The 26119-nt window shown below is 35.7% G+C and overlaps 1 protein-coding gene across 1 annotated transcript in view; it reads right to left on the bottom strand.

Annotated features, from left to right (window-relative positions):
* HTR2C (5-hydroxytryptamine receptor 2C) overlaps positions 1–26119 on the bottom strand; it is a gene marked incomplete at both ends in the record, with an annotated part of 168444 nt that overhangs the window by 63685 nt on the left and 78640 nt on the right. Inside the window, one exon of the mRNA XM_080795660.1 lies at positions 18109–18309. Within this exon, the coding sequence (XP_080651786.1) occupies positions 18109–18309 (201 nt within the window). The remainder of the gene's footprint in view (positions 1–18108; positions 18310–26119) is intronic.

Below are 26119 nucleotides of genomic sequence, written 5' to 3'. Positions count from 1 at the left end.
AAAAATCTCTGGCTACTAAAGTAAACACTTACAAAGTGAACTTCATTAAAAGAGTAAAAAGCTAGGCACAGGCTGGGAGAAAATATTCTGAATATATATATTCAGCAAAGGATTCATTTAGAATGTAAAAAAGACATCTGGAAATTAATTTTTAAAAGATAAGTTGAAATAGGCAAATGGTAGAAAAGATACATCACAAAGGATATAAAAGAAGCCATCCAAATACATCAAAAACATAAGAAAAATTGTTCAACATTGATTAGTGCTATTAAATAAATAAATAAATGAATGAATGATTAAATAAATAAATACTAAAACGAGATCATCACTACATACTTACCAGAACACTAATTATTAGGACGAGAGTTTGACAAACTGTGACTCATAGGTCCAATCTGGTCTACAGCCTGTAATTATGTCTACTTAGAATTATTTTACAGTTTATTTTAATCAATCAATTAATTAATTATTCATTTGAAAGAGAGACAGAGAGAGCACAAGCAGGGGGAGAGGGAGAAGAAGGCTCCCTGCAAAGCTGGGAGCCCCAAGTGGGGCTCAGTCCCAGGATCTGGAGATCATGACCTGAGCCAAAGGCAGATGCTTAACCATCTGAGCCACCCAGGCACCCCTTATTTTACATTTTAAAGGGTTGTTAAAAACATATGTAACAGAGATCACATGTGGCCCACAAATCCTAAAATATTTACTTCCTGAACCTGATAGAAATTATGTGCCCACAATTAAGACTGACAATATTAATTTTTGGCAAAAACTTTATTTTTTTCTTTTTACATTTCTCACATTACATTTCTTTCATCTCTCATATTGTAGATGGTTTCATGAATGGACACAGCCAATTTGGAAACATCTTTGACAGTGTGTACTGACCAAGTCTAAAGTGATCCTCAGATTTCTTTTTTGGGTAAAAGAACAGCAGAAAAAAATGTTTTTATCCATCAAAAACCATGGACACGGGGCGCCTGGGTGGCTCAGTGGGTTGAGCCTCTGCCTTCGGCTCAGGTCATGATCCCAGAGTCCTGGGATCGAGCCCCGCATCAGGCTCTCTGCTCAGCGGGAAGCCTGCTTCCCCCTCTCTCTCTGCCTGCTGCTCTGCCTACTTGTGATCTCTCTCTCTCTCTCTCTCTCTCTGTCAAATAAATAAATAAAATCTTAAAAAAAAAAAAAAACCAAAAAACCCATGGACACTCAGGTTCTTTGCAACTTTATAATAGCCTAACACTGGAAACAAACCAAATACTAACCAACATTAACAAGGTAAATTCATTCATTTTAAATGTTTATATAATGGAACACTATGTGACAATGGAAAAGAGCTAACTACTGATAAATGCAATGACATGGAGGGATCATATAGATACAATATTGACTGAAAGAAATCAGACCGAAAGAGTATATATTATGTGCTTTCACTTATATGATGCTCCAAACATGCAAAACTAATCTGTGGTTATGGAAGTCAGAATATTGGTTACCCATAGGAGATTACAGAAAGGGGGCAACAGATAATCCTCTGGATATTTCGAATGCTCTATTAACTTTTCCTGGTGTTCATTACAGTGGCATACACATCTGAAAAAATTCAACAAGCTATACACTAAAGATTTGTGTATATTACTGCACATGTTACACTTAAAATTTTTAAATAGTTTTAAAGTTTATAGATAATATGAATTTGATTCATAGACATAGGTCAGAACCACTGACCTGAGATGAAAATTACATTTAAGATGTTGCAGGATGAGATAGAGGAGATACTCTGAGGGCATGGGTTGAATTTGTGAACCATGGCTATTAGTGAGTTATGAAGGTGGATAAAATTCCTTAAGGCAGTACCTTACTGGGTACTGAAATAACTAAATCACTAATATGGTAGAGAATTTCATGTGGCAATGGAAAATGGCCCTGGCCAAAGGAGAAAGGTGAACCAACATGTGAAAACCAAGATGGTTAAAAAAAAATCAAGGCAGAAAAGAAAGAAAGCGAGAGAAAATGAATTGAAAAAAAATGTTTAAAAAAATGTTTGAAGGAATTCTCTGAATAATTGAACATGGAGATTTGGAGAACTATTTTTCTTATTGTCATGGGTGTACCTGGCTCACTTAAGGACATGAAGATGTGTCTTGGGAACGGTGAATACCATTCCTTTCACAGAGGTAGGAGTGGAGGTGTGGCTGCACAAATGATAAACAATAAAGGTTCAATGGGTGGGGAGATGGGGTAACTCGGTGGTGGGTATTAAGGAGGGCACTTGATGGAATGCGCACTGGGTATTACATGCAACTAATAAATCACTAAGTTCTACTAAGTAATAATATACTATATGTTAACTAAATTGAATTTACATTAAAAAACCAATAAAGTCTTAAATTACCAAAGCAAATGAGGAAATGGAGGAACTGGAATGTGAAAAATATTAAGGAGAGATATTAACGAATATTGAGGAGAGGTTGTGTTGATTTGCCATGGGGAGAAACAGAATTCGAAATGATTGTCAGGTTCCTTTTTGGGTAAATGGGGGATCCTGTTGCTGTTCACCTGAGAAACACATATGTGGGAGGAAGAGAAACTAGAGGTAGGGGAAGGTTTTGAGTGCAACGTGACAAGATGGCATTTGAGATACATCTCCAACATTCATCTCTATATCCCTATATGTCCAAAACTAGAGATCTGGATATAATCTGTATAGAAATGTTTACTTGAGAGTCATCAGTAGATAGATTTTAGCAACTGGAAAGAATAGGCTCTTGGGGAAGAGTGAGAGTAAAGCAGAAAATGAAGAGAATAAATAAGAGCAGACAGAAAGATAAGAGTGAAGAAAACCTGAGAAAAATGCTGTCATAACTTGCAGAGGAAGAGAGAATTATGAGGAAAGCATTGTCAACAGTTTCAGATGCCACAGAGGAAGCTAAAGTTGGAAACACAGCTCTTAAAAAGTGTGTCCCATCAATGAAAGCTGCTGAAGCCACTCCAGAAAACAGTATGGAGGATTCCTCAAAAAGTTGAAAATAGAGCTACCCTAACAACCCAGCAATTGCACTACTGGGTATTTACCCCAAAGATACAAATGCAGTGATCCAAAGGGGCACGTGCACCCCAATGTTTATAGCAGCAATGTCCACAATAGCCAAACTATGGAAAGAGCCTAGATGTCCATCAGCAGATGAATGGACAAAGAAGATGTGGTGTGTATATACAATGGAATACTATGCAGCCATCAAAAAATGAAATCTTGCCATTTGCAACGATGTGGATGGAACTAGACGCTATTATGCTAAGTGAAATAAGTCGATCAGAGAGGGACAATTATCATATCTCACAGATTTGAGGAATTTGAGAAACAAGGCAGAGGATCATAGAGGAAGGGAGGGAAAAATGAAACAAGACGAAACCAGAGGGGGAGACAAACCATAAGAGAATCTTAATCTCAGGAAGCAAACTGAGGGTTGCTAGAGAGAAGGGAGTGGAAGGGATGGGGTGGTGGGGTGGTGGACATTGGGGAGGGTATGTGGTATGGTGAGTGTTGTGCATTGTGTAAGACTGAAGAATCACAGACATGTATCCCTGAAACAAATAATACATTATATATGAATAAAAAAAAGTGTGGTCTATGGATATCTGGGCATCTCTAAGACCCTTTGAATAGTATTGTGAAATCAAAACTACTTCTGTAATAATCTTACTGTGTTATTTGCTGTTTTCCCTGTGTTTGCATTTTTAGCGATGGTGCAAAATAATAGTGGGTGAAATTGCTGGTGTCTTAGCACGAATCAGGCTAGCGACACCAAATTGTACAGGTAATCATTGTTTTGTTCACTACCACACACATTCAAGGAAAAAAGGCCAGTTTTACCCAAGAAAGTCCTTAGTGAAGTAGTAACAAATATTAATTTTACTAAGTTTGACTCTTTTAATAATCCACGTGATGAAATGGAAGTATACATAGAGCACTTCTGCAGCATACTGATATAAGGTTGTTACTTTGAGGAAAAAGCATTATGCAGTTATTAGAGCTGGAGGAGGCACTAGACGCTTTTCCCATGGAATAACATTTTTCTTTGAAAGAATGACTGCCAGATACATGGGCGTTATTCATACTTGAATATCTGGCAGACTTGTTCTTAAAAATGGATGTGTTGAACCCGACAGGTCAAGGATAAAGACAGATGGTATTTATTGTTAATGATAAAATTTTAGCTTGCCAGTGAATATTGGAACTTTGGAAAACTTGTACACACCCCTGGGAGTTTGACACTTCTCTAATATTTAGAGACATTTCTGACAAGATTGGTAGGGATTATTAATGCATGTGATTTTTTTGGATACTATATTAACATTTGGAAAATCTGCATAACTCAGGGAACCAATATTTTCTGAATGACCCATGCTTGATGTTACAAGATAATGCATGGGTAAAATGTCAAAGCAAAAGACAGATTAGTGGATTTTAATGTAACGGCATATGAAAAAAATCAGTGATATGGTTTCCAATTACATATTGCAACTGAATTTAAGAAAAAAAAACTTGCTGGATTTTAGTGAGTCTCAAAGAAAATGTCCACTATTATCTGAGAACATTATTAAAATACTTTCCTATATTGAGGCTATCTATCTGAAGATATATATTTTTTTCACATAATTCAACCAAAGCAACTCATTGAGACAGATTAGATTGCAGAAGCAGAGATGAGAAGCTTTCTGTCTTCTATTAAGCCAGATGATAAACAGATTTTTAAAAGTCTAAAAAAAGTCACTCTTCACTAACTTCATGTTTTTGGGAAAATGCAGTGATTTTTCATAGAGCTATGTTATTTACATTAGTATATAATAGGTTTCTTGTCTTTTAAATAAATCCATACATAAATAAACTGTTCTCAATTTTAATTTCCAGGACAATAAATATTGGTAGAGTCACTAATGAACTTATAAAGAATGGCTTCAGTAGAGTGACAGAGCTACAAAATTCTTATGAGATGACTTATAAATGGCAACAGGGAAGATATGAGTGTGACCAAATGTAAGCTTGGCTGTAAAGCCTAGGAGAGAGACTGGACATTATTTAAATTAGTATGTAGATTAGAGAAAGTATCTTTTTAGAATTCAGTTAACCTCTTCCTAGATTATTTTATAAATTTAAAGAGGCCCCAATCAAAATAGAGACAGGATTTTGAAACGGGACTAAGAAAGTTAATGTTAAAGCTCATATGGAAAACTAAACATTCCCAGCTCTAAAAGATAAGAGTTATGAGTGAAAATGAACCATATCAGATGACAAAATTTGTTATGAAATTTTCATAATTAATATAGTGGGGAATTGGTACAGGAATAGACACACTATTGGAATACAATGTAAACTTCAGAAATAGGCTCAGATATGGAAGAAAATTTAATATATTATAAAGGTGGCATTGCAAATTACAGACTACGTAAACTTTTTAAATAAACAACATGAGGCAGCTGAGTGATTATTTGGAAGAAGATAAAATTGAATGCATATCTCACTGCATACAAAAATGAACTCCAAAAGGAACAGAGATCTGAATGTGAAAAATGATGTAAATATGTGTGATTTACTGTCTTACCTGAGTGTGGGGCAAGAATTTATAATAATCACTCAATATAGAAATGGAATCTGACTGACAAAATGAGCTGCAAAAAAGAACAATTCTGCATGGCAGAAGCACCATATGCAATAGCAAATAGTAAACACAGAAAAAAATATTTTCATTTATAACATACAAAATGTTTTTTTCTGTGATGTATCAAGAGCTACTGAAATCAAGAAAGAAATGGGTTAAAAAACAGAAAAATGATCAAAAGGTACATTTTGCAAAAAACTAACTTAGCAATGGCACTTAAATGTATGAAAACAAGCTCAACTTCTTTCATGACAAAGTAGATGCAAACTGAAGTTTGAAGATATACCTTTTAGTAAGGCTTCAGGGAAAGAGGCTCTCTTACATTGCTAGTAGGAATGAAAAAATGTCCAACCCTTTACTAATCGTTATCTATACATTAACTTCTTGATAAATTAGAAATTTCTGTTAGGAATTTTTGTTGAAATTAAATTTCCAAAAGTATGAAACATATACAGAGTGAGAGGTATGCAGAGTGGTACGCAAATGATTATTTTTGCAAAATATTAGAAACAACTTCAAAGGCTCATACTACACATGAGATTGGTTAAATAAATTATGATGTAGCTAACCAGTGTAGTACTAGGGGGTGTAAAAAGTAGAAAAAAATTGGCTTTTAAATGCAGTGTTTTCCCAAAAAACAGATAATCGAGTCAAAAAATGGGCAGAAGAAGGGCGCCTGGGTGGCTCAGTGGGTTAAAGCCTCTGCCTTCGGCTCAGGTCATGATCCCAGGGTCCTGGAATCGAGCCCCACATTGGGCTCTCTGCTCAGTGGGGAGCCTGCTTCCCCCTCTCTCTCTGCCTGTCTCTCTGCCTACTTGTGATCTCTGTCTGTCAAATAAATAAATAAAATCTTAAAAAAAAAATGGGCAGAAGATATAAGCAGACACTTCTCCAAGGAAGACATACAAATGGCTAACAGACACATGAAAAAGTGGTCATCATCAATACCCATCAGGGAAATTCAAATCAAAACCACATTGAGATACCACCTTACACCATTTAGAATGGCAAAAATTGACAACTAACCACTAAAAAGAACAAAGATTCCTTATACGAGAGGACTGATGTCAGAACCAGGGCATGGAAAGTAAAAGGTGAATCTGGCATAATTCATGCCAGAAAGTAAGTGCTCAAAAACTGATCGTACATATTAAAAGGACTTCTCATGAAATAATCTAGGACAATTTGAGCGTCAAAATAATTAAGTATACCAATAACAAGTTATATTGATTTCAAAAGAATTAAAAAGTTTTTACCAATATGAATAAATAAATGACGAAGAGTGGGAAGGAAAGGAAGAAAGAATGATAAAATAAGAAAAATTATCATTCTATAATCACATAACAATAAATGATTTAGGAAGAATTATCAATGGATTTGAAATCTACTGAGTCAAGTTTGTTGGAAAGTAATTTCTTAATTTCCAAATAAATGGAGATTTTCTAGTTATCTTTTTTTTTTTTAAATTTTTTATTTATTTTCAGCGTAACAGTATTCATTGTTTTTTCACCACACCCAGTGCTCCATGCAATCTGTGCCCTCCCTAATACCCACCACCTGGTTCCCCTACCCTCCCACCCCGCCCCTTCAAAACCCTCAGGTTGTTTTTCAGAGTCCATAGTCTCTCATGGTTCACCTCCCCTTCCAATTTCCCTCAACTCCCTTCTCCTCTCCATCTACCCTTGTCCTCTATATTATTTGTTATGCTCCACCAATAAGTGAAACCACATGATACTTGACTTTCTCTGTTTGACTTATTTCACTCAGCATAATCTCTTCCAGTCCTGTCCATGTTGCTACAAAAGTTGGGTATTCGTCCTTTCTGATGGAGGCATAATACTCCATAGTGTATATGGACCACATCTTCCTTATCCATTCATCCGTTGAGGGGCATCTTGGTTCTTTCCACAGTTTGGCGACCGTGGCCATTGCTGCTATGAACATTGGGGTACAGATGGCCCTTTTTTTCACTACATCTGTATCTTTGGGGTAAATACCCAGCAGTGCAATTGCAGGGTCATAGGGAAGATCTATTTTTAATTTCCTGAGGAATCTCCACACTGTTCTCCAAAGTGGCTGCACCAGTTTGCATTCCCACCAACAGTGTAAGAGGGTTCCCCTTTCTCCACATCCTCTCCAACACACGTTGTTTCCTGTCTTGCTAATTTTGGCCATTCTAACTGGTGTAAGGTGGTATCTCAATGTGGTTTTGATTTGAATCTCCCTGATGGCTAGTGATGATGAACATTTTTTCATGTGTCTGGTAGCCATTTGTATGTCTTCCTTGGAGAAGTGTCTGTTCATATCTTCTGCCCATTTTTTAATATGATTATCTGTTTTGTGTGTGTTGAGTTTGAGGAGTTCTTTATAGATCCTGGATATCAACCTTTTATCTGTACTGTCATTTGCAAATATCTTCTCCCATTCCGTGGGTTGCCTCTTTGTTTTGATGACTGTTTCTTTTGCTGTGCAGAAGCTTTTTATCTTGATGAAGTCCCAGAAGTTCATCTTTGCCTTTGTTTCCTTCGCCTTTGGAGACATATCTTGAAAGAAGTTGCTGTGGCTGATATCAAAGAGGTTACTCCCTATGTTCTCCTCGAGGATTCTGATGGATTCCTGTCTCACGTTGAGGTCTTTTATCCATTTCGAGTTTATCTTTGTGTAAGGTGTAAGAGAATGGTCAAGTTTCATTCTTCTACATATAGCTGTCCAGTTTTCCCAGCACCATTTATTGAAGAGACTGTCTTTTTTCCACTGGATATTTTTTCCTGTTTTGTCAAAGATTATTTGACCATAGAGTTGAGGGTCCATATCTGGGCTCTCTACTCTGTTCCACTGGTCCATGTGTCTGTTTTTATGCCAGTACCATGCTGTCTTGGTGATCACAGCTTTGTAGTAAAGCTTGAAATCAGGTAACGTGATGCCACCAGTTTTATTTTTGTTTTTCAACATTTCCTTAGCAATTCGGGGTCTCTTCTGATTCCATACAAATTTTAGTATTATTTGCTCCAGCTCTTTGAAAAATACTGGTGGAATTTTGATTGGAATGGCATTAAAAGTATAGATTGCTCTGGGCAGTATAGACATTTTAACGATGTTTATTCTTCCCATCCAAGAGCATGGAATGGTCTTCCATCTTTTTGTGTCTTCTTCAATTTCTTTTAGGAGTGTTCTGTAGTTCCTCAAGTACAGATCTTTAACCTCTTTGGTTAGGTTTATTCCGAGGTATCTTATGGTTTTTGGTGCTATAGTAAATGGAATCGATTCTCTAATTTGCCTTTCTGTATTTTCATTGTTAGTGTATAAGAAAGCCACTGATTTCTGGACATTGACTTTGTATCCTGCTACATTACTGAATTGCTGTATGAGTTCTAGTAGTTTGGAGGTGGAGTCTTTCGGGTTTTCCATATAAAGAATCATGTCATCTGCGAAGAGAGAGAGTTTGACTTCTTCCTTGCCAATTTGGATACCTTTTATTTCTCTTTGTTGTCTGATTGCTGTTGCTAGGACTTCTAATACTATGTTGAACAAGAGTGGTGAGAGTGGGCATCCTTGTCGTGTTCCTGATCTCAATGGGAAGGCTGCAAGCTTTTTCCCATTGAGGATGATATTTGCTGTGGGTTTTTCATAGATAGATTTGATGAAGTTCAGGAATGTTCCCTCTATCCCTATACTTTGAAGCGTTTTAATCAGGAACGGATGCTGGATTTTGTCAAAAGCTTTTTCTGCATCAATGGAGAGGATCATGTGGTTCTTCTCTCTTCTCTTATTGATTTGTTCTATCACATTGATTGATTTGCGAATGTTGAACCATCCTTGTAACCCAGGGATGAATCCTACCTGGTCATGGTGGATAATCTTTTTAATGTGCTGTTGGATCCTGTTTGCTAGGATCTTGTTGAGAATCTTAGCATCCATATTCATCAGTGATATCGGTCTGAAATTCTCCTTTTTGGTAGGGTCTTTGCCTGGTTTGGGGTTCAGGGTAATGCTGGCTTCATAAAAAGAGTCTGGAAGTTTTCCTTCTGCTTCAATTTTTTGAAACAGCTTCAGGAGAATAGGTATTATTTCTTCTTTGAAAGTTTGATAGAATTCCCCAGGGAATCCGTCAGGTCCTGGGCTCTTGTTTTTTGGGAGGTTTTTGATCACTGCTTCAATCTCGTTACTAGATATCGGTCTATTCAGGTTGTCAATTTCTTCCTGGTTCAATTTTGGGAGTTTATAGTTTTCCAGGAATGCATCCATTTCATCTAGGTTGCTTAGCTTATTGGCATATAACTGTTGATAATAGCTTCTGATGATTGTTTCTACTTCCTTGGTGTTAGTTGTGATCTCTCCCTTTTCATTCATAATTTTATTAATTTGGGCTTTCTCTCTTTTCTTTTGGATTAGTGTGGCCAATGGTTTATCGATCTTATTGATTCTTTCAAAAAACCAGCTTCTAGTTTCGTTGATACGTTCTACTGTATCTCTGGTTTCTACCTCGTTGATCTCTGCTCTAATCTTGATTATTTCCCTTCTTACGTGTGGAGTTGGTTTGATTTGTTGTTGATTCTCCAGTTCTTTAAGGTGTAGAGACAGCTGGTGTATTCTGGATTTTTCAATTTTTTTGAGGGAGGCTTGGATGGCTATGAATTTCCCCCTTAGGACCGCCTTTGCTGTATCCCATAGGTTTTGGAGTGAAGTGTCTTCGTTCTCATTGGTTTCCATAAATTGTTTAAGTTCTTCTTTGATCTCCTGGTTGATCCAAGCATTCTTAAGCAAGGTGGTCTTTAGCTTCCAGGTATTTGAGTTCCTTCTGAACTTTTCCTTGTGATTGAGCTCCAGTTTCAAAGCATTGTGATCTGAGAATATGCAGGGAATCATCTCAGTCTTTTGGTATCGGTTGAGCCCTGATTTGTGACCCAGTATGTGGTCTATTCTGGAGAAGGTTCCATGTGCACTTGAGAAGAATGAGTATTCTGTTGTTTTAGGGTGGAATGTTCTGTATATATCTATGAGGTCCATCTGGTCCAATGTGTCATTCAATGCTCTTATTTCTTTATTGATTTTCTGCTTCGATGATCTGTCTATTTCTGAGAGAGGCGTGTTAAGATCTCCTACTATTAATGTATTCATATCAATATGACTCTTTATCTTGATTAATAGTTTTCTTATGTAATTGGCTGCTCCCATATTGGGGGCATAGATATTTACAATTGTTAGATCATCTTGGTGGATAGTCCCTTTAAGAATGATGTAGTGTCCTTCTGTATCCCTGACTACCGTCTTTAGTTTAAAATCTAATTTATCTGATATGAGAATCGCTACCCCGGCCTTCTTTTGAGGCCCATTGGCGTGAAAGATGCTTCTCCATCCCTTCACTTTCAGTCTGGGTGTATCTTTAGGTTCAAAATGGGTCTCTTGTAGACAACATATGGATGGGTCCTGTCGTTTTATCCAATCTGCAACCCTGTGTCGTTTTATGGGTGCATTTAGGCCATTCACATTGAGAGTGATTATTGAGAGATACGTTTTTATTGACATTGTGTTATCTTTGAAGTCTTTCTTTCTGTCGATTGTCTCTATATTTCTGTTTAATGCTATTCTTAGGATTTTTCCTCTTTTATAGAACCCCCCTTAATATTTCCTGCAGTGTCGGCTTGGTGGTTGCATAGTCTTTCAAGCCTTGCCGGTCTTGGAAACTCTTTATCTCTCCATCCATTTTGAATGTCAGTCTTGCTGGATAAAGTATTCTTGGTTGCATGTTCTTCTCATTTAGTGCCCTGAATATATCTTGCCAGCCCTTTCTGGCTTGCCAGGTCTCTGTGGACAGGTCTGACGTTATTCTGATGGGCTTTCCTCTGTATGTAAGGAGCTTCTTTGTCCTAGCGGCTTTCAAGAGATTGTATCTACAATTATGATTCCTCAATTTTACTATGAGGTGCCTGGATGTTTTTTTTGAATTTATAATCTTGGGGGGGGACCTTTCTACTTCTAGTACATGAACACTTGTTCCATTCGCAAGATTGGGAAAATTTTCATGAAGAACTTGTTCCACTATATCTTCTAGACTTCTTTCTTTCTCCTCCCCTTCAGGGATTCCAATAATTCTGACGTTGGAACGTTTCATGGCATCATTTATTTCCCTGATTCTGTTTTCGTGGCTTCTAAGCTGTTTGTTCCAGGCTTCCTCCTGATCCTTTCTCTCTATTTGTTTGTCCTCCAGATCACTAATTCTATCTTCTGTCTCAGTTACCCTAGCTTTTAGAGAATTTAGATTAGATTGGAACTCATTGAGAGCGTTGTGAACCTCATCCCTGGTGGCCTTCAGCTCTGCCCTAACATTATGAACCTCCTCTCTGGTCGCTTTCAATTCTGCCCTAATCAATTCTGTTTGGTCATCCATGGCTTTCTCCAACCTAGCTATTGCCTGGATAATTGTTAGCCTGAATTCTCTTTCTGACATATTGTCTATGTTGATAGCCGTTAGCTCTGTTGCAGAAGGCCCATCCTCTGTATTTTTCTTCTGTTGGGGATTCCTCCTCCTAGTCATTTTGGTGAGAGATGACTGGACAGATGTAGCTGGATGTATTGACCGTGGTGCAGTCAAGGTGCACCCTGGAACGCTTCTGAGCACTCAGGATTCCCCACCCAAATGAGAGAAAAAAGAAAAGAAAAAGAAAAAAGAGGGAGAGAGAGAGACAGGAAAAAAAGGGAAGATAAAAGTGAAGGTTCAGCCCAAATGGGCCCCAGGGTAAGGTTTATGACGTATACAAACAAAAACAGACAAACAAAAAGACTGATAAAAGTATATGACGAGAGAAAATATATATATATATAAGCAAAAAAAAGGAGGAGCCTCGTCAAGAAGAACCCCAAGTATAAGATTTATATACTATCCGGACAAACATAAATACACAGAGACACTGGCAGAAGAAAAAGATGGGAGCATGGTTATAGATTCTCGGTGTGGGCGAGGAAGGTTATTTTGATTCTTCCTGGATGTATCTTGATATCTTTGTTAAAGGACTCAACTTTCCTAAGAAAAAGGGGGATTAAAAATTGGTTCACCTATAGGGGTAGCATTGCTTGGAGAAAGGGGATTACCTTGAAGTTTAACTCTATATGAATATTAGAAAATAAAAATAAAAAAGGAATAAACTGGACTAAACTAAATTAAAAATTTTTTTAAAAATTAAGAAAATAGAAAAGCAAAAGAAAAACACATGTGTGTGTATCAAAAAATTCAGGTTAGAAGTTTATCATGGAATTTGATGTACTGGACATCTCACTGTGATGGTAAATAGGTTAAAAAATTATCTATATAAAAAAAGAAAAAAAAATGAACCAGAATAGTGGGAAAGAATTAAAAATAAAAGTTGTATCTATGAAGTAGTGGTGGTTGTTCTCTTGTAGTCTTTTTTTTTTTTTTTTCCTGATTTGTTTTCTGGGGGAGGGGGCTGCCACGTGGGTTTTCAGTCAATGATGTTCCCTGAGTTAAGTCCTCCCGACCCCCTCAAGGGGGTGGGCTCTGAGAAAAACGTTTTTTTTCAGGTTTTTGTTCTCTGGAGGTTTTTATGTTTGTTCACTTCTTTTCTCTCGCCTTGACAGCTTTTGATGGTTTTGGGGGGTTTAGAGGAAAGAAAACTGCACCCCAACCTCCCTCTCAGAGAGAAGCCTCAGTCTGCTCCCCTGCAGGTGCTGCAGCCGCTGGGCTGCTGGCAGAGCAGGTTCTGAGTCACGGTCCCTGGGGACGCAGGATCTCCTGCTTGTACGCAAAACCAAGGCAGCTGTGGCTGTCTGGGCAGCTCCAGACCGCCAGAGAGGTTCCAAGCAGCAATCGCACACTGAGATTTTCCCGCTGGCTGGGGCTAAGAGCTCAGGGCTTGCGCGCACCTCTCCCAGGGGATGGTTTGGGGCGCGGCGCCTCCAGCTCTATCGGCTCTATCGCCGCGTGGGTCTATCGCCGCGTGGGTCCCAGAACACCAGGCTGGGCGTGCACCTCTCTCAGGGGAGGTTGAGGCATGCGCGCATCTCCAGTAAGGTGCGTGTTCTGCCGTCTGGTGTGGCTCCCAGCCCCTCACGGGAGCCGGACTCCACCCGTTCTCGGGCGCACTGGCGGCTCCGGGACAAAGACCAGGTTTCTCCGCCGCACTCTCCGGCTCAGCGCCAGGGGATGCTGCCCTGGGTCTGGGGACTTAAGCCCCTATCCCTATCCGCCCCGATTCCCACAATTTCCCCGCTCGAGTCTTTGCTCTTTTGAGTGCTTTCAACAAGACTCCAAGTTAATGCTGGTCCCCAGATGCCGGGCACTCTCGTATTGGGGTATTATTTTCCAGTCGGTCGCCTCTGGTGGCTCCCTCCCCCTTTTGTTTATCTTCCGATATCAGTCCGACGTTCCCACTCCACTTTACCTGCCCACTGGCGTCTTCTGGCCCCCGTAGAGATCCAGACGTGTATAATTCTGATCTCAGGCTGATTTCATGGGTGATCGGAGTTCTTTGGTAGGTAATCAGCTCACTTTAGGGTGCAGGTTGAAAAGGCGCCTCCTCCTACTTCCCCACCATCTTGTCTCCCCCCTCTAGTTATCTTTTGATAAACATTTATATCTCATTCGAATTTCAGCCAAAGAATATGTACTTTATGATTCCAACACTTTGAAATCTATTGAGCATTGATTTATAACCAAGTACATGGTCAATTTTGATAAATATTTCTTGTTCAAATGATGGGGATATATATTTTTCACTTGTTAATGAGTTCTGCCTTTTTCATTGTTCTAATACAATTATTGAAAAAGGTTTGTTAAAATTTCACACCATAATTATAGATTTCTCTGTTTTTATTGCTTTGTCCATTTTCGATTTAGTAATGTTGAACCCATATTATTAGACACATGTAAGTTCATTACACAATGTCTTTCAGATGAATTAAATCTTTTCTCATTATGAATTAAACTTTCTTTAAAATTTTTTTTGCTGAAAAGTCTATTCTGTCAGATTACTAATATAGCTACACAATTTTTCTGTCAGTTACTGTTCATGTGGAGTACCTATTTTTAATTCTCACCTTTCTTATACTTTATATATGCCTCTTATAAGCACATAGTTGGATTATTTTTTCAAATCCTGTCTGAGAGTCTTAGAATATTGAGTTCCATTTACAATTAGTATAATTACTGATACATTTGGTTTCAGTTCCACCATCTTAGTATTGTTTTTATATTTTCCCACCTGACCTGTGTTACATTTGCTACCCTCTACTGCCCCCTATTGGATTTGCTTTGTTATTCTATAATATTCCTCTAAATTTGGAAGTTAAACATTCCTTTTCTATTAGTGACTGCCTTTGAATATACAAGTTATACCTTATTCATCAAAGCTTAATATTAAATATCATTTTTATCTTTTCCATGGACAATGAAAAAAGCTTACTTTCAACCTGCTTACTTATACGCTATTGTTTTGTGAATTTTAGTTCCATAAATATTCTGAGCTTCAGAAGACATAATTACATTTGTTTTATACAGCCAACGCTTTTCTTTAACCATATGTTTACCATTTTTTAGTTATTCACTTTTTTCAGTGATTCTTTTTTTTAAAAAATGAGTATAGTTGACACACAATGTTACATTTGTTTCATTATTCATTTGTTTCATTATTACAACACAGTAATTCAACATGCATCATTTTCATTGTTCTGTTTCTTGTACCTTCCATCTTCCATCTGTGGCCATTTTCCTTTGTTTTAAGAACATCCTTTAGGATTTCCGTAAGTAGGAGTCTGATTTTGTCTTGTTCTCCTGACTTTTGTTTGCCAGATAGTCTTCATTTCACTTCAATTCCTGACGTATAATTTTGCTGAGTATATGGTTTTAATTTAGCATGCACTTTTTATCAGCACATCGACACTGTCATTTCAACATCTAGTTTTCATTGCTGTTGAGAAAATATTCATTCATCTTTTCATAATTCTATTGAAGATTATCTCTTTATTTTTCCTCTTTAAAATTGATTTTTTTCTGTAATGTCATTATGAGGGGTTCAGTGTTGATTTTTTCTTATTCATTCTGCTTGAGGTTGAGCTCTTTTAATGTGAGAATCAGCGCTCGCTTCGGCAGCACATATACTAAAATTAATGTGAGAATCAGTGTCTTTCTTAATTCCAAAAGCCATTATTTCTTCAAATACTGCCTTTCTGCTATTCTTTTCTCACCTTGTGAAAGTCTTCTCACTTTATTTTGTTTTTAAAATTTATTTATTTATTTTAGAGAGATTGAGAGCACAGGCATGGAGGGGAGGGAGAGAGAAACTTAAGCAGACTCCATGCTGAGTGTGGAGCCTGATGCAGGGTTTGATCTCATGACCAGAAATCACGATTTGAGCTGAAACCAAGAGTTGGAGACTTAACCTACTGCACCACCCATGTTGTATGTCTGTTCTTACTCTTTTCTCTCTCTCTTGAATCCTTCCAGTTCTCCTTGCTTTGTTCATCACTGTTTCCTCTAATCGACCTCCAGTAATGCTCTTTTTAGTTATGTCTAAACTGCCTTTGAGTTCTTGGGGATTTGTGTTATGCCTAAGTTTCAGATTTTCCAGGTTTTTCTCAAATCTTACACGTCCCTGTTTGTGGTTTGTATTTTTTGCTGAAATATTTATATTCAGCTCATAATTTTCATATGCAAAATACAAATACTTCTTTAAAGTCTATGTCTACTAATTCTACTACCTTGAGTGTCAGTGAGTTTGTATTATCTTTTATTATATCTGATTCTTGCCATTTTGTCTTTTCATATATCTGTTTATCATTGTACTCTAGCTATTGGAATTGAAAATTACTACAAGAAATAATTTGAAGCGTACAGTGATTTTTTTTGTTGTTTACATAAAAGAAATCAGAAACTTGAAAAATATGAAATCACCTTAACCCAATTTTCAGGCTTCAGATTTTTATTGGTTACACACACAACTTTATCCTGGCCTGATTTCCATGTCAAGAGTGGTTTAAGCCTAGTCCATCTTTATTTCTAGTGTACAGGTCTTTGGCATCCAAAAAATAAGCTCAAGTTGGTCAACCCTTGCCATACTCTGTATTCCTGTTTTAGACCTTCTTCGCTTGTGAGAATATGAAATGAACTTCTCAACATTCAGTCACATCTTCAGGTTAGGAAATGCATCCTTGTCAAAAGTGATCCAAAAGTCATAGTCATTCTTCCTAGATTTCTGCCTTTTTCTGGACTCTCCGCTATGTTATTAGCTTTTCAATGTTAATAGTATTTTTCCGTACTTTTTTGTTGTCTTTAACACAAACATCATTGCAGATTGCCCATCTGTCATTATTAGAAGCTGATGCCCCTAATACTCTAATTTAATTTAGCTGCATATTTTCTTTGTAAGCACCATGAGAACTGGCATCTTTTAAGATGAGCTCTTTGGAGTGGAGGAAGTGAACTCTGGGAGCCCTTGAATATGTAGGTCAAATTGTGTAAATAGGTTCACTTTTTTTCTGGGAGAAGTTTTATTGCTTTTTATCCAAAGCAAAAAATATGTTGTTTGTGTGTGTGTGACAGAACAATCTTAAAACTGAAATTTATTTTATCAATAATCCCAGAGTTGAAATCTTTAGATGATTTCAATGAAAACTGTATAGATATCTTGATCTTGTTCTAAACTTTACCAGAACCTTTTATAGAAACATAACTCAGAGGAGGGATTATTTAATGAGACAATGAATGTAAGTTCCAACTGGAAGAGGAGGAAACAAAAGGAAAAAAAAAAAAGATTGTAAAAGCCCTTATAGTCTAATTGGTTAAATTTTGTGACTTGAATATTAGCATTATTAAGGCATATCTCAATCATAAGCAATAAGATGATCATTTCTCTCCCTTCAACTTCCCCCAGATCTTTAAAAAATGGATTTCTTTCTCTTTTTGTATAAGCAGAATCTAAGAAGATATTTAAAAACAGAGGAAAAGTAATATATTCTAAGTCAATTAATAGCATAAATTTTGACATGTTTACTTCATGAGGATTCATGTGACACTATTGATTTTTCCACTCAAGAAAATGTGAAATTAGAATAAAAATATTAAGATTAATATTTTGTGATAGATTTATCTTTTGGAAGATTTTAATGCTATATTTTAAAAATATAGACCATATCTTTTTCTTCAAATAGTTTTAAATATCTCAAAAATTATGTATCTGTGTTGCAGAATTCATTGGCATACTAATGTACAAAATAGTATAACAGCATAAATAGAAACTTTACATTTATATATTAATATACATTACATTTCTTTCATTATTGTTAACCTAAATATCAGATATATAGGTTAAGAATAATTCTTAAATAGAATCCCGATTAAACGCAAATGTTACCAGTCGACGTCTGTACGTTGTTCACAGTACATAATCCGAAAGTATTGAGCATAGCCGCTGCAATTCTAATGGCCAAGAAAGTTATTTACCTATTGAAATTGCCCAAACAATAGCAATCTTCATGATGGCCTTAGTCCGCGAATTGAAACGGCTATGCTCAATAGGATTACGTATTGCTACATACCGATCCAGCGAGATAGCGCAGAGGTGCATGATGGACGCTGTAGAAAATAAAACATCCAAAGAAATCCAGACGGGGCACAAATATCTAGGTAGTGGCCAGACATAATCTGAAAGAGAAAACAGAGAAGACAAGAACATATTATCCAAATTATACCATCTAGTTTTACATTTTAGTCTACTTACTTTCTTCCTCTCATAATATAAGTTGTTCTTTTTTTTTAAAGTGAAATTCGGGAATCATTATTTTCCATAGTAATGATAATGATGATGATAATGCCTTTAGCGTTTCATACATTATTTCTTATTGAGATAAAACTTATATAACATGAAATTAGTCATTGAAAAGTTTACAGTCCTGTGGTATTTAGTACATTCACAATATTATGCAACCATTACTTTTTTTGTAGTTTTAAAACATTTCATCATTCCAAAAGGTAACTACTACTCATTAAGCAGTCATTCCCCATTGTCCCCCCCAGCCCCTGAAAATCTCTAATCTGTTTTTTGTCTCTATGAATTTAAGTAATCAGAATATTTCATATAAATGGAATCATACAATAGGTGCCTGGCTTCTTTCAATAACACTGGTTTTGATGTTCATCCATTTTGTAGCATGTATTAGTACTTAATTCTTTTTTTTTTTTTTTTTTTTTAGAAAAGGGGAAATTCCTGTTTCTTTGAGGAAATAAGTTCTTGTTCCAGGAAAGCAGAGTGTTGAACTAGGTAGCATTTTAAGATTTTATTTATTTATTTGACAGACAGAGATCACAAGTAGGCAGAGAGGCAGAGAGAGAGGAGGAAGCAGGCTCCCCGCTGAGCAGAGAGCCCGATGTGGGGCTCGATCCCAGGACTCTGAGATCATGACCCGAGTCAAAAGCAGAGGCTTAAACCACTGAGCCACCCAGGCGCCCCAGTACTTTATTCTTTTTTATGGCTAGTGCTTTTATTTGTTGAGTTTTTTTTATACTGTTGTAAATAGAATCTTTTTTTTTTTTAATTTCCTTTATGGACAGTTCATTGCTAGTATGTAGAACTATAACTGCTTTTCATGTGTTAATCTTGTACCCTACAACTTTGCTGAATTCATTTATTAGATCTAGTTTTGTGTGTAGGGTTCCTTAGGATTTTCTGTTTATGACATCATGTCATTGAATAAAGATATTTTTTTTTTTAGATTTTATTTATTTATTTGACAGACAGAGATCACAAGTAGGCAGAGAGGCAGACAGAGAGAGAGGAGGAAGCAGGCTCCCCGCTGAGCAGAAAGCCCGATGCAGGATGCAGGACTCGATCCCAGGACCCTGGGATCATGACCTGAGCTGAAGGCAGAGGCTTTAACCCACTGAGCCACCCAGGCGCCCCTGAATAAAGATAATTTTACTTTTTCTTTTCCAGTTTCCCTTTGCCTTTTCTTTACTTGCTGAAGTGTCTATATACAATTTCTAGTACAGTGTTGAATAGAAGTAGTAAACACAGCCACCTTATCTTTTTCCCGATCTGAAAAGATAATCTTTCATACTTTCACAATTAGTAGGATGTTAGCTGCGGGTTTTTCATAAATGTTTTTTATCATGTTGAAGAAGTTTCCTTCTATTTCTAGTTTGTTGAGTGTTTTTATCATAAAAGAGTGATAGATTTTGTCAAATGCTTTTTTTTTGCATCAATTGAGATGATCTTGGGGTTTTCTTACCTTAATTCTATTAACGAGATCCAATACATGGTTGATTTTTACATATTGAACCATCTTTGCATTCCTATGATAAATCTCACTTGGGCATGGTGTATACTGTAATATTATATTTAGTTTTCTAGTATTTTGCTGAGGATTTCTGCATCTGTATTTATAAGTAATATTGGTTTATACTTGTCTTGTCTTGTAATGTTATTATCTGGTATTGGTATCTGGATAATGCTGGTCTCATAGAATGAGTTACAAGTGTTCCCACGTCTTCTACTTTGTAAGAGTTTGATTAGAATCTGTGTTCATTCTTCAAATATTTGGTAAAATTTGTCAGTGAAGCCATGCGGTCTGGATTTTCTTGTTTTTGTTTTCTTCTATTCTCTATTTTGTTTATGTCCATTTTAATCTTTACCATTTTCTTTCCTTTTTTTTTTTAAGATTTATTTATTTATCTAACACAGAAAGAGAGAGAGAGAGAGAACACAAACAGGCAGAATAGCAGGGTGAGGGAGAGGCAGAAACAGTTGTCCTGCTGAGCCGGGAGCCCGATGCAGGGCTCCATCCCAGGACCCTGGGATCACGATCTGAGTTGAAGGCAGATGCTTAATGACTGGGCCACCCAGGCGCCCCTACTATTTTCTTTCTTTCGATAGTTTAGGTTGTTTGTTCTTCCTTTCTAGTTCCTTAAGATCTGGAGTTAGGTTATTGATTTGGGATCTTTCTTCCTTTTAAATATAGGCATTTACAGTTATAAACTTCTGTCAGAGCACTACATTTGCTGTGCCCATAAATTTTGGTAAGTTTTCATTTCACTCTCCTCAAAGTATTTTCTAATTTCATTTGTAATTTCTTCTTTGATTTATTGGTTGATTAATAGTGACTGTGGTGGTTAATTTCCACATATTTATGAATTTACAGTATTCTTTTGTCATTGATTCCTAGTTTCACTTCATTTTGGAGAAGAGCCTTTGAATATTGATATTTAAAAATTTTAAAGCTTATTTTGAATATGATCTATCCCATAGAATGTTCCATGTGCACTTGAGAAAAAGGTTTTTTCTGCTGTTGTTGGATGGGGTGTTCTATATATGTTTGATGGGATTAGTTGATTCATAGTACTGTTCAAGTCCTCTATTTTCTCATTTATCCTCTGTTTAGTTGTTCTATTCATTACTGAAAATGGTGTATTCATGTATCCAAGTATTATTTTAGAACCTTTCCTCCCTTCATTTTTGTCAGTTTCACTTCCTATATTTTTTGGTCTCTGTTGTTGGATGCATTTATATTTGAAATTATTATATCTTTTTGATGCTTTGACACTTTTACCAATATATAATGTCTTTCTTTGTCCCTCATAACAATTTTTGCCTTAAGTTCTACTTTGTCTGATACTAATATAGCCACCTCAGCTTCTATTGGTTACTATTTGCCTGGAATATCTTTTCCATCCTTTTACTTTAGCCTATTTGTGACTTTGAATCTAAAATGAGTCTCTTCTTGACAGCATATACAGGAAGGTTCTTTTTAAATCCATTCTGGCATCATGTATTTTTTTTAAAAAGATTTTGTTTATTTATTTGACAGACAGAGATCACAAGTAGGCAGAGAGGCAGGCAGAGAGAGAGGGAAGCAGGCTCCCTGCCAAGCGGAGAGCCTGATGTGGGGCTTGATTACAGGACCCTGAGATTATGACCTGAGCCAAAGGCAGAGGCTTTAACCCACTGAGCTACCCAGGTGCCCCTGACATCGTGTATTTTTAATAATTCTGCTAGTCTTTGCCCTATAACTGGGCAGTTCAGTCCATGTGCTTTTAAAATAATTACAGCTACAGAGGGTTTTATTTCTACCATTTGTTATTTGTTTTTATATGATACATATCAGTTCCTCATAAATATTTCTGTTATTCACTTTAATTGTGATTAATTGATTTCCACTGGGCAACTTTTGATTTTTTTTCTTGTTTCTTTTTCTGTATATTATTTTAGAATTAAAATGGTAACAAAGTTTTAATTACTACTAATTTTGTTTCAGTAGTATTCAGATTTTTGCTCTGTTAAATCTTTTTCTGTCTTTGTTATTGTCACAAATTACATCTTTACACATTGTGTGTCCATTAACATAAATTTATAAGTATTGTTTTATGTAAGATATTAATCAAAAAGGGGAATAATCCCAAAGCTAGAAAAGAAATAAGAAAGTAAGTAATCTCATTAAATTAACATGTATGGAAAGATGAAGGACCATAGAAATTTTAAAAATCCTCATAACTCATTTCATAAAACAATATAGTGTCAATATCAAAACCTATAAAACATTGAAAAAAATGTGACTTGCAAGAAATAACGTTCATTGATATAGATTCAAAGTTATAAACAAAATATTAACAAATAGAATTCAGCAAAGTGTCAAAATACCCCATGTAAAAAGAAAACTATTTCAGGAATGCAAGTGTAATTCAATATCATAAAAACCCCCCAATATAATACCTTATATTAACATTTGTAAAGGCATTTTATGATCTTTTAATAGATATTGAAGAATAGTTTGATAAAATACAGAAGTAATTTCTAATTAAAATTTTAATTATATAGCGATGAAAGGAATCCCCTTAAATTTTATAATTTACCAAAAACCAATAACAAATGTTATAAACAATAGTGCAATAAACACATTTCAATTACATTAAATTCAGAAATTGTACAGGACAAAAATTTATAGACAGTCTTCAAAGCAGCTACCATGACTATGTTCAGTGAAGGAAGGGTGGAAGCCCTTGAAACAAATAGAAAGAAGACATCTTAAATAAGAATAAGAACTTACAAAAAGAACAAAACGGAGAATTTAGAGTTGAAAAAATATATAATATCTGAAAGAAGAGAATCACTGTATGGACTTAATAAAAGAATGGAGATGGTAGATGAAGAGCCATTAAAACTGAATATAGATTAGCAAAAATTATCCAAACTGAAGAAGTGTGAGAAAAAGATTGAAAATAAATGGTTATAATAGGGACCTACAGAACAATATGTAGATGTGTAGCATTTGTGCCACTGGAATCTGAGGAGGGGAAAGAACTGATACAGAAAAAAGTTTTGAAGGAATAATGGTCCAAAATATCCCATACTTGATGAAAAACAAGAAGTTCTGCAAAACCCATTATGGTTAAACTCAAAGATAATCATGCCTAGATACATCATAATCTGGTAAAAACAAAAGATAAAGCAAAACATCTTGAAGCAGCTGAGAAAAATGACTAAGTATAGGGAGCAATGGCTTTAACAACTTCAGATTTTTCATCAGAAATCATGGAGACCAGAAGGCAGTATAATCATAATCCAGAATTCTACATCCGGTGAAAATATCTTCAAAAAAATGGCTGAAATAAAGGAATTTTCATGTGAGGGGAAACAATGAACTGATTGACAGGAAACTTGCTCTAAAAAATGCTAAAAGATGTTCTTCAGAAAAAAGAAAAGAAATTATACTAAAAGAAAACTTGTAAACTTCAAGAATGAATGGGTGAAGAAGAACAGAACTGATAAATAATTTGGGAAATGTAATAGATTATTTTTCTTATTCTAGGTCTTTAAAATACATGTGACTATTAAAAATTATAATCCTGTCTGAGAAGTTTCTCCATGTATATAGACGTATCCCATATTACAGTTAAAGCAAAAGGAGGGAAGGAATCTATACGACTATAAGGTTTTTATAGTCACTTGAAGTGATAAGACAGTAACTGTAGTGAAATTTTAGATACGTATATTTTAATCTAGAGGGCAATTGCTAAAAAAAACTGTACAAAGAAATATAGCAAAAAACCCAATAGATCAATAAAAATGGAATACTAAAATAAAATGAATAAAACACAAAGTAATTCAGAAATAAGAAAAAAGGCATAAAAAGAGATAAATAGAAAATAATAAAAAAATAACATAGTTCCAAACTAAACAATACTTGCACTAAATGGAAATGGTATTAAGTATAAATTATATCAATTTAAAGAGACAGCCACGCTGGATTAAAAAGAACAAAAATAAATACTACCCAATTATATGCTGTTTTTAAGGAACTCTATAAGTTTGAATATGATGATACAGATAAATAAAAAGTAAAAGGACAGAAAAGGACACACAATGCAAACACTAAGCAAAGGACTACTGGAGTTGTTATATGAATATCAAAGTAAATTTCAGATCAAATAATATTACTAGGAATGATAGAGACTGTGTTACAATGATAAAGTTGTCAACTTATCAAGGATGTATAACAATCTTAAACATCGACATAACCTAATAACAGAACTTCAAATTTCATGAAGCAAAAGAAATGATAGAAAAGAAGAAATCAAAAGTAGAATCACAATTATACTTTGAGATTTCCACATCCTTTTCTCATTAATTGACAAAAGTAGGCAGAAAATTGTCAGTGATATAAAAAAACTGCGTAGCACTAACAATGAACTTGAGTAAATTGACATTTATAAAACACTCTATTCAACAATAGAAGAATACACATGCTTTTCAAGAACCCATAAAAATTGACCAGAAAAGACCATAAAATAATTCTTAAGAAATTAAAATGATTGACATAGTGCAATGTCTAGTCTCTGACCTTAACAGAATTAACCTAAAAACTAGTAATGAAAAGATATCTTGAAAAAGTACAAGTATTTGGAAATTAAACAGCACAGTTCTACACAGTTTATATTTCAAAGAAGACTCAAATTTAATTAAACAATTTGAACTAAATAAAAATTAAAACGTACCAAAATTTGTGTGATGGTGCTAAAGCAGTACTCAGAGGGAAATTTCTAACATTAATGGTTTATTTTAGAAAAGAAGAAAATCTCAAAACCATGATCTAAATTTCCAGATTAAAGTCCTAGACAAAGAAGAGCAAATTAAAATGAAAGTATCAGAAGAAAGGAAGTCATATATATATAAAGCAGAAATCATTGAAACCGAGGAAGGATAATAATAGAAAAGAAATTCAACGAAATGAAACGGTTTTTTGAAAAGATCAGTAACATTGATAAACTCCTAGGCAGATTAAAGGAGAAATAAGAGTAGAAGACACAAATTACCGATATTAGTGATGAAAGAGGGATTATCTCTACAGACCCCACAGACAATTATAAGGGAATTTTATAAGCAATAGTTTGTCCATCAATTTGTATGGACATTTGTTTCCTTAGACATAAAACTACAAATTTCTGAGCCATGCACTGAATTCAGGATTCCCGTGGAGAGTCTGTGCTGCTGAGCCAAAAAAAGGATACAAATGTTTTGAATTTCTACTCAGAGTTAGCCTTTTCCTTGGGCTAAGACTGGCCCGCTTGCCACGGACTAAAGAGTGCCAAAGCCAGGGATGGCTGACTGGAAACTTAACTTAGATTTGACTGCATAGAAATAAACCCTTTTAAGGACTCCAGGGTCTTTCGAGATGGCATCCCAGGCTATCACTCAAGTTGGTATTATTGACAGAACTAATTGTCTCCAAGCAAAGTGTCCTATAGGTATTCGTCATATCCAGGTCCATAGTGAAATTTTCAACAATCTACAATGAAAATTGGGAAATTAAATATAACAATACATTAAAAAAAATAAAGCTGTACTTATTCCACTTAAATGACTTATTTTTATTCTGAAATTATATCCTCCCTCTAGAATTTAGAAGCAGAAGGGTCCAGCCCATAGATTGGCTGGATTTTGCTTTGCCATTTTATTCCTGCCCCTGTATTTTTGAAAACTCAGCTCTGCTCTTGATATTTCCTATCACTTTGCCTTTGATAGAGTTCCCTGGATATGAATGGATACTGCATCTCACATCAATTATATCTTATAAATGCTTTTGGGAACATGCCACTAACTTTCTCTCTTGGAATCACACCCACCTCCTTGTAACTTGATTTTTCTCTGATAATTAGACTCTCTTTCCACCCACTTGAACTTGATTTAGAATTATTGGATCTTCTCTGTACTACTTCTCCAAAATCTTTTGCTTCTGACATTGAGGCATTTTAAAAATTTACTCTTAACTTGACCTTAAGCTTACAGATCGATTTGATCTTGACCCTGAATTTACAGAGCCATACTGCCTTTTCCAAGCCAAGGTGACGACCCCCAGTGCCCTATCCTCTACTAAATACATATGTCAGAGTGCCTTTTTAGTCAAACAGCGCAGCATCTGTATTTCCTTGACACGCAGATTTTATGGTTCTTCAGTGAAGCCGT

The sequence above is a fragment of the Martes martes genome (assembly GCF_963455335.1).
Source record: "Martes martes genome assembly, chromosome: X".
Taxonomy (NCBI): Eukaryota; Metazoa; Chordata; class Mammalia; order Carnivora; family Mustelidae; genus Martes; species Martes martes.
This window is presented reverse-complemented; position numbering and strand designations above follow the sequence as displayed.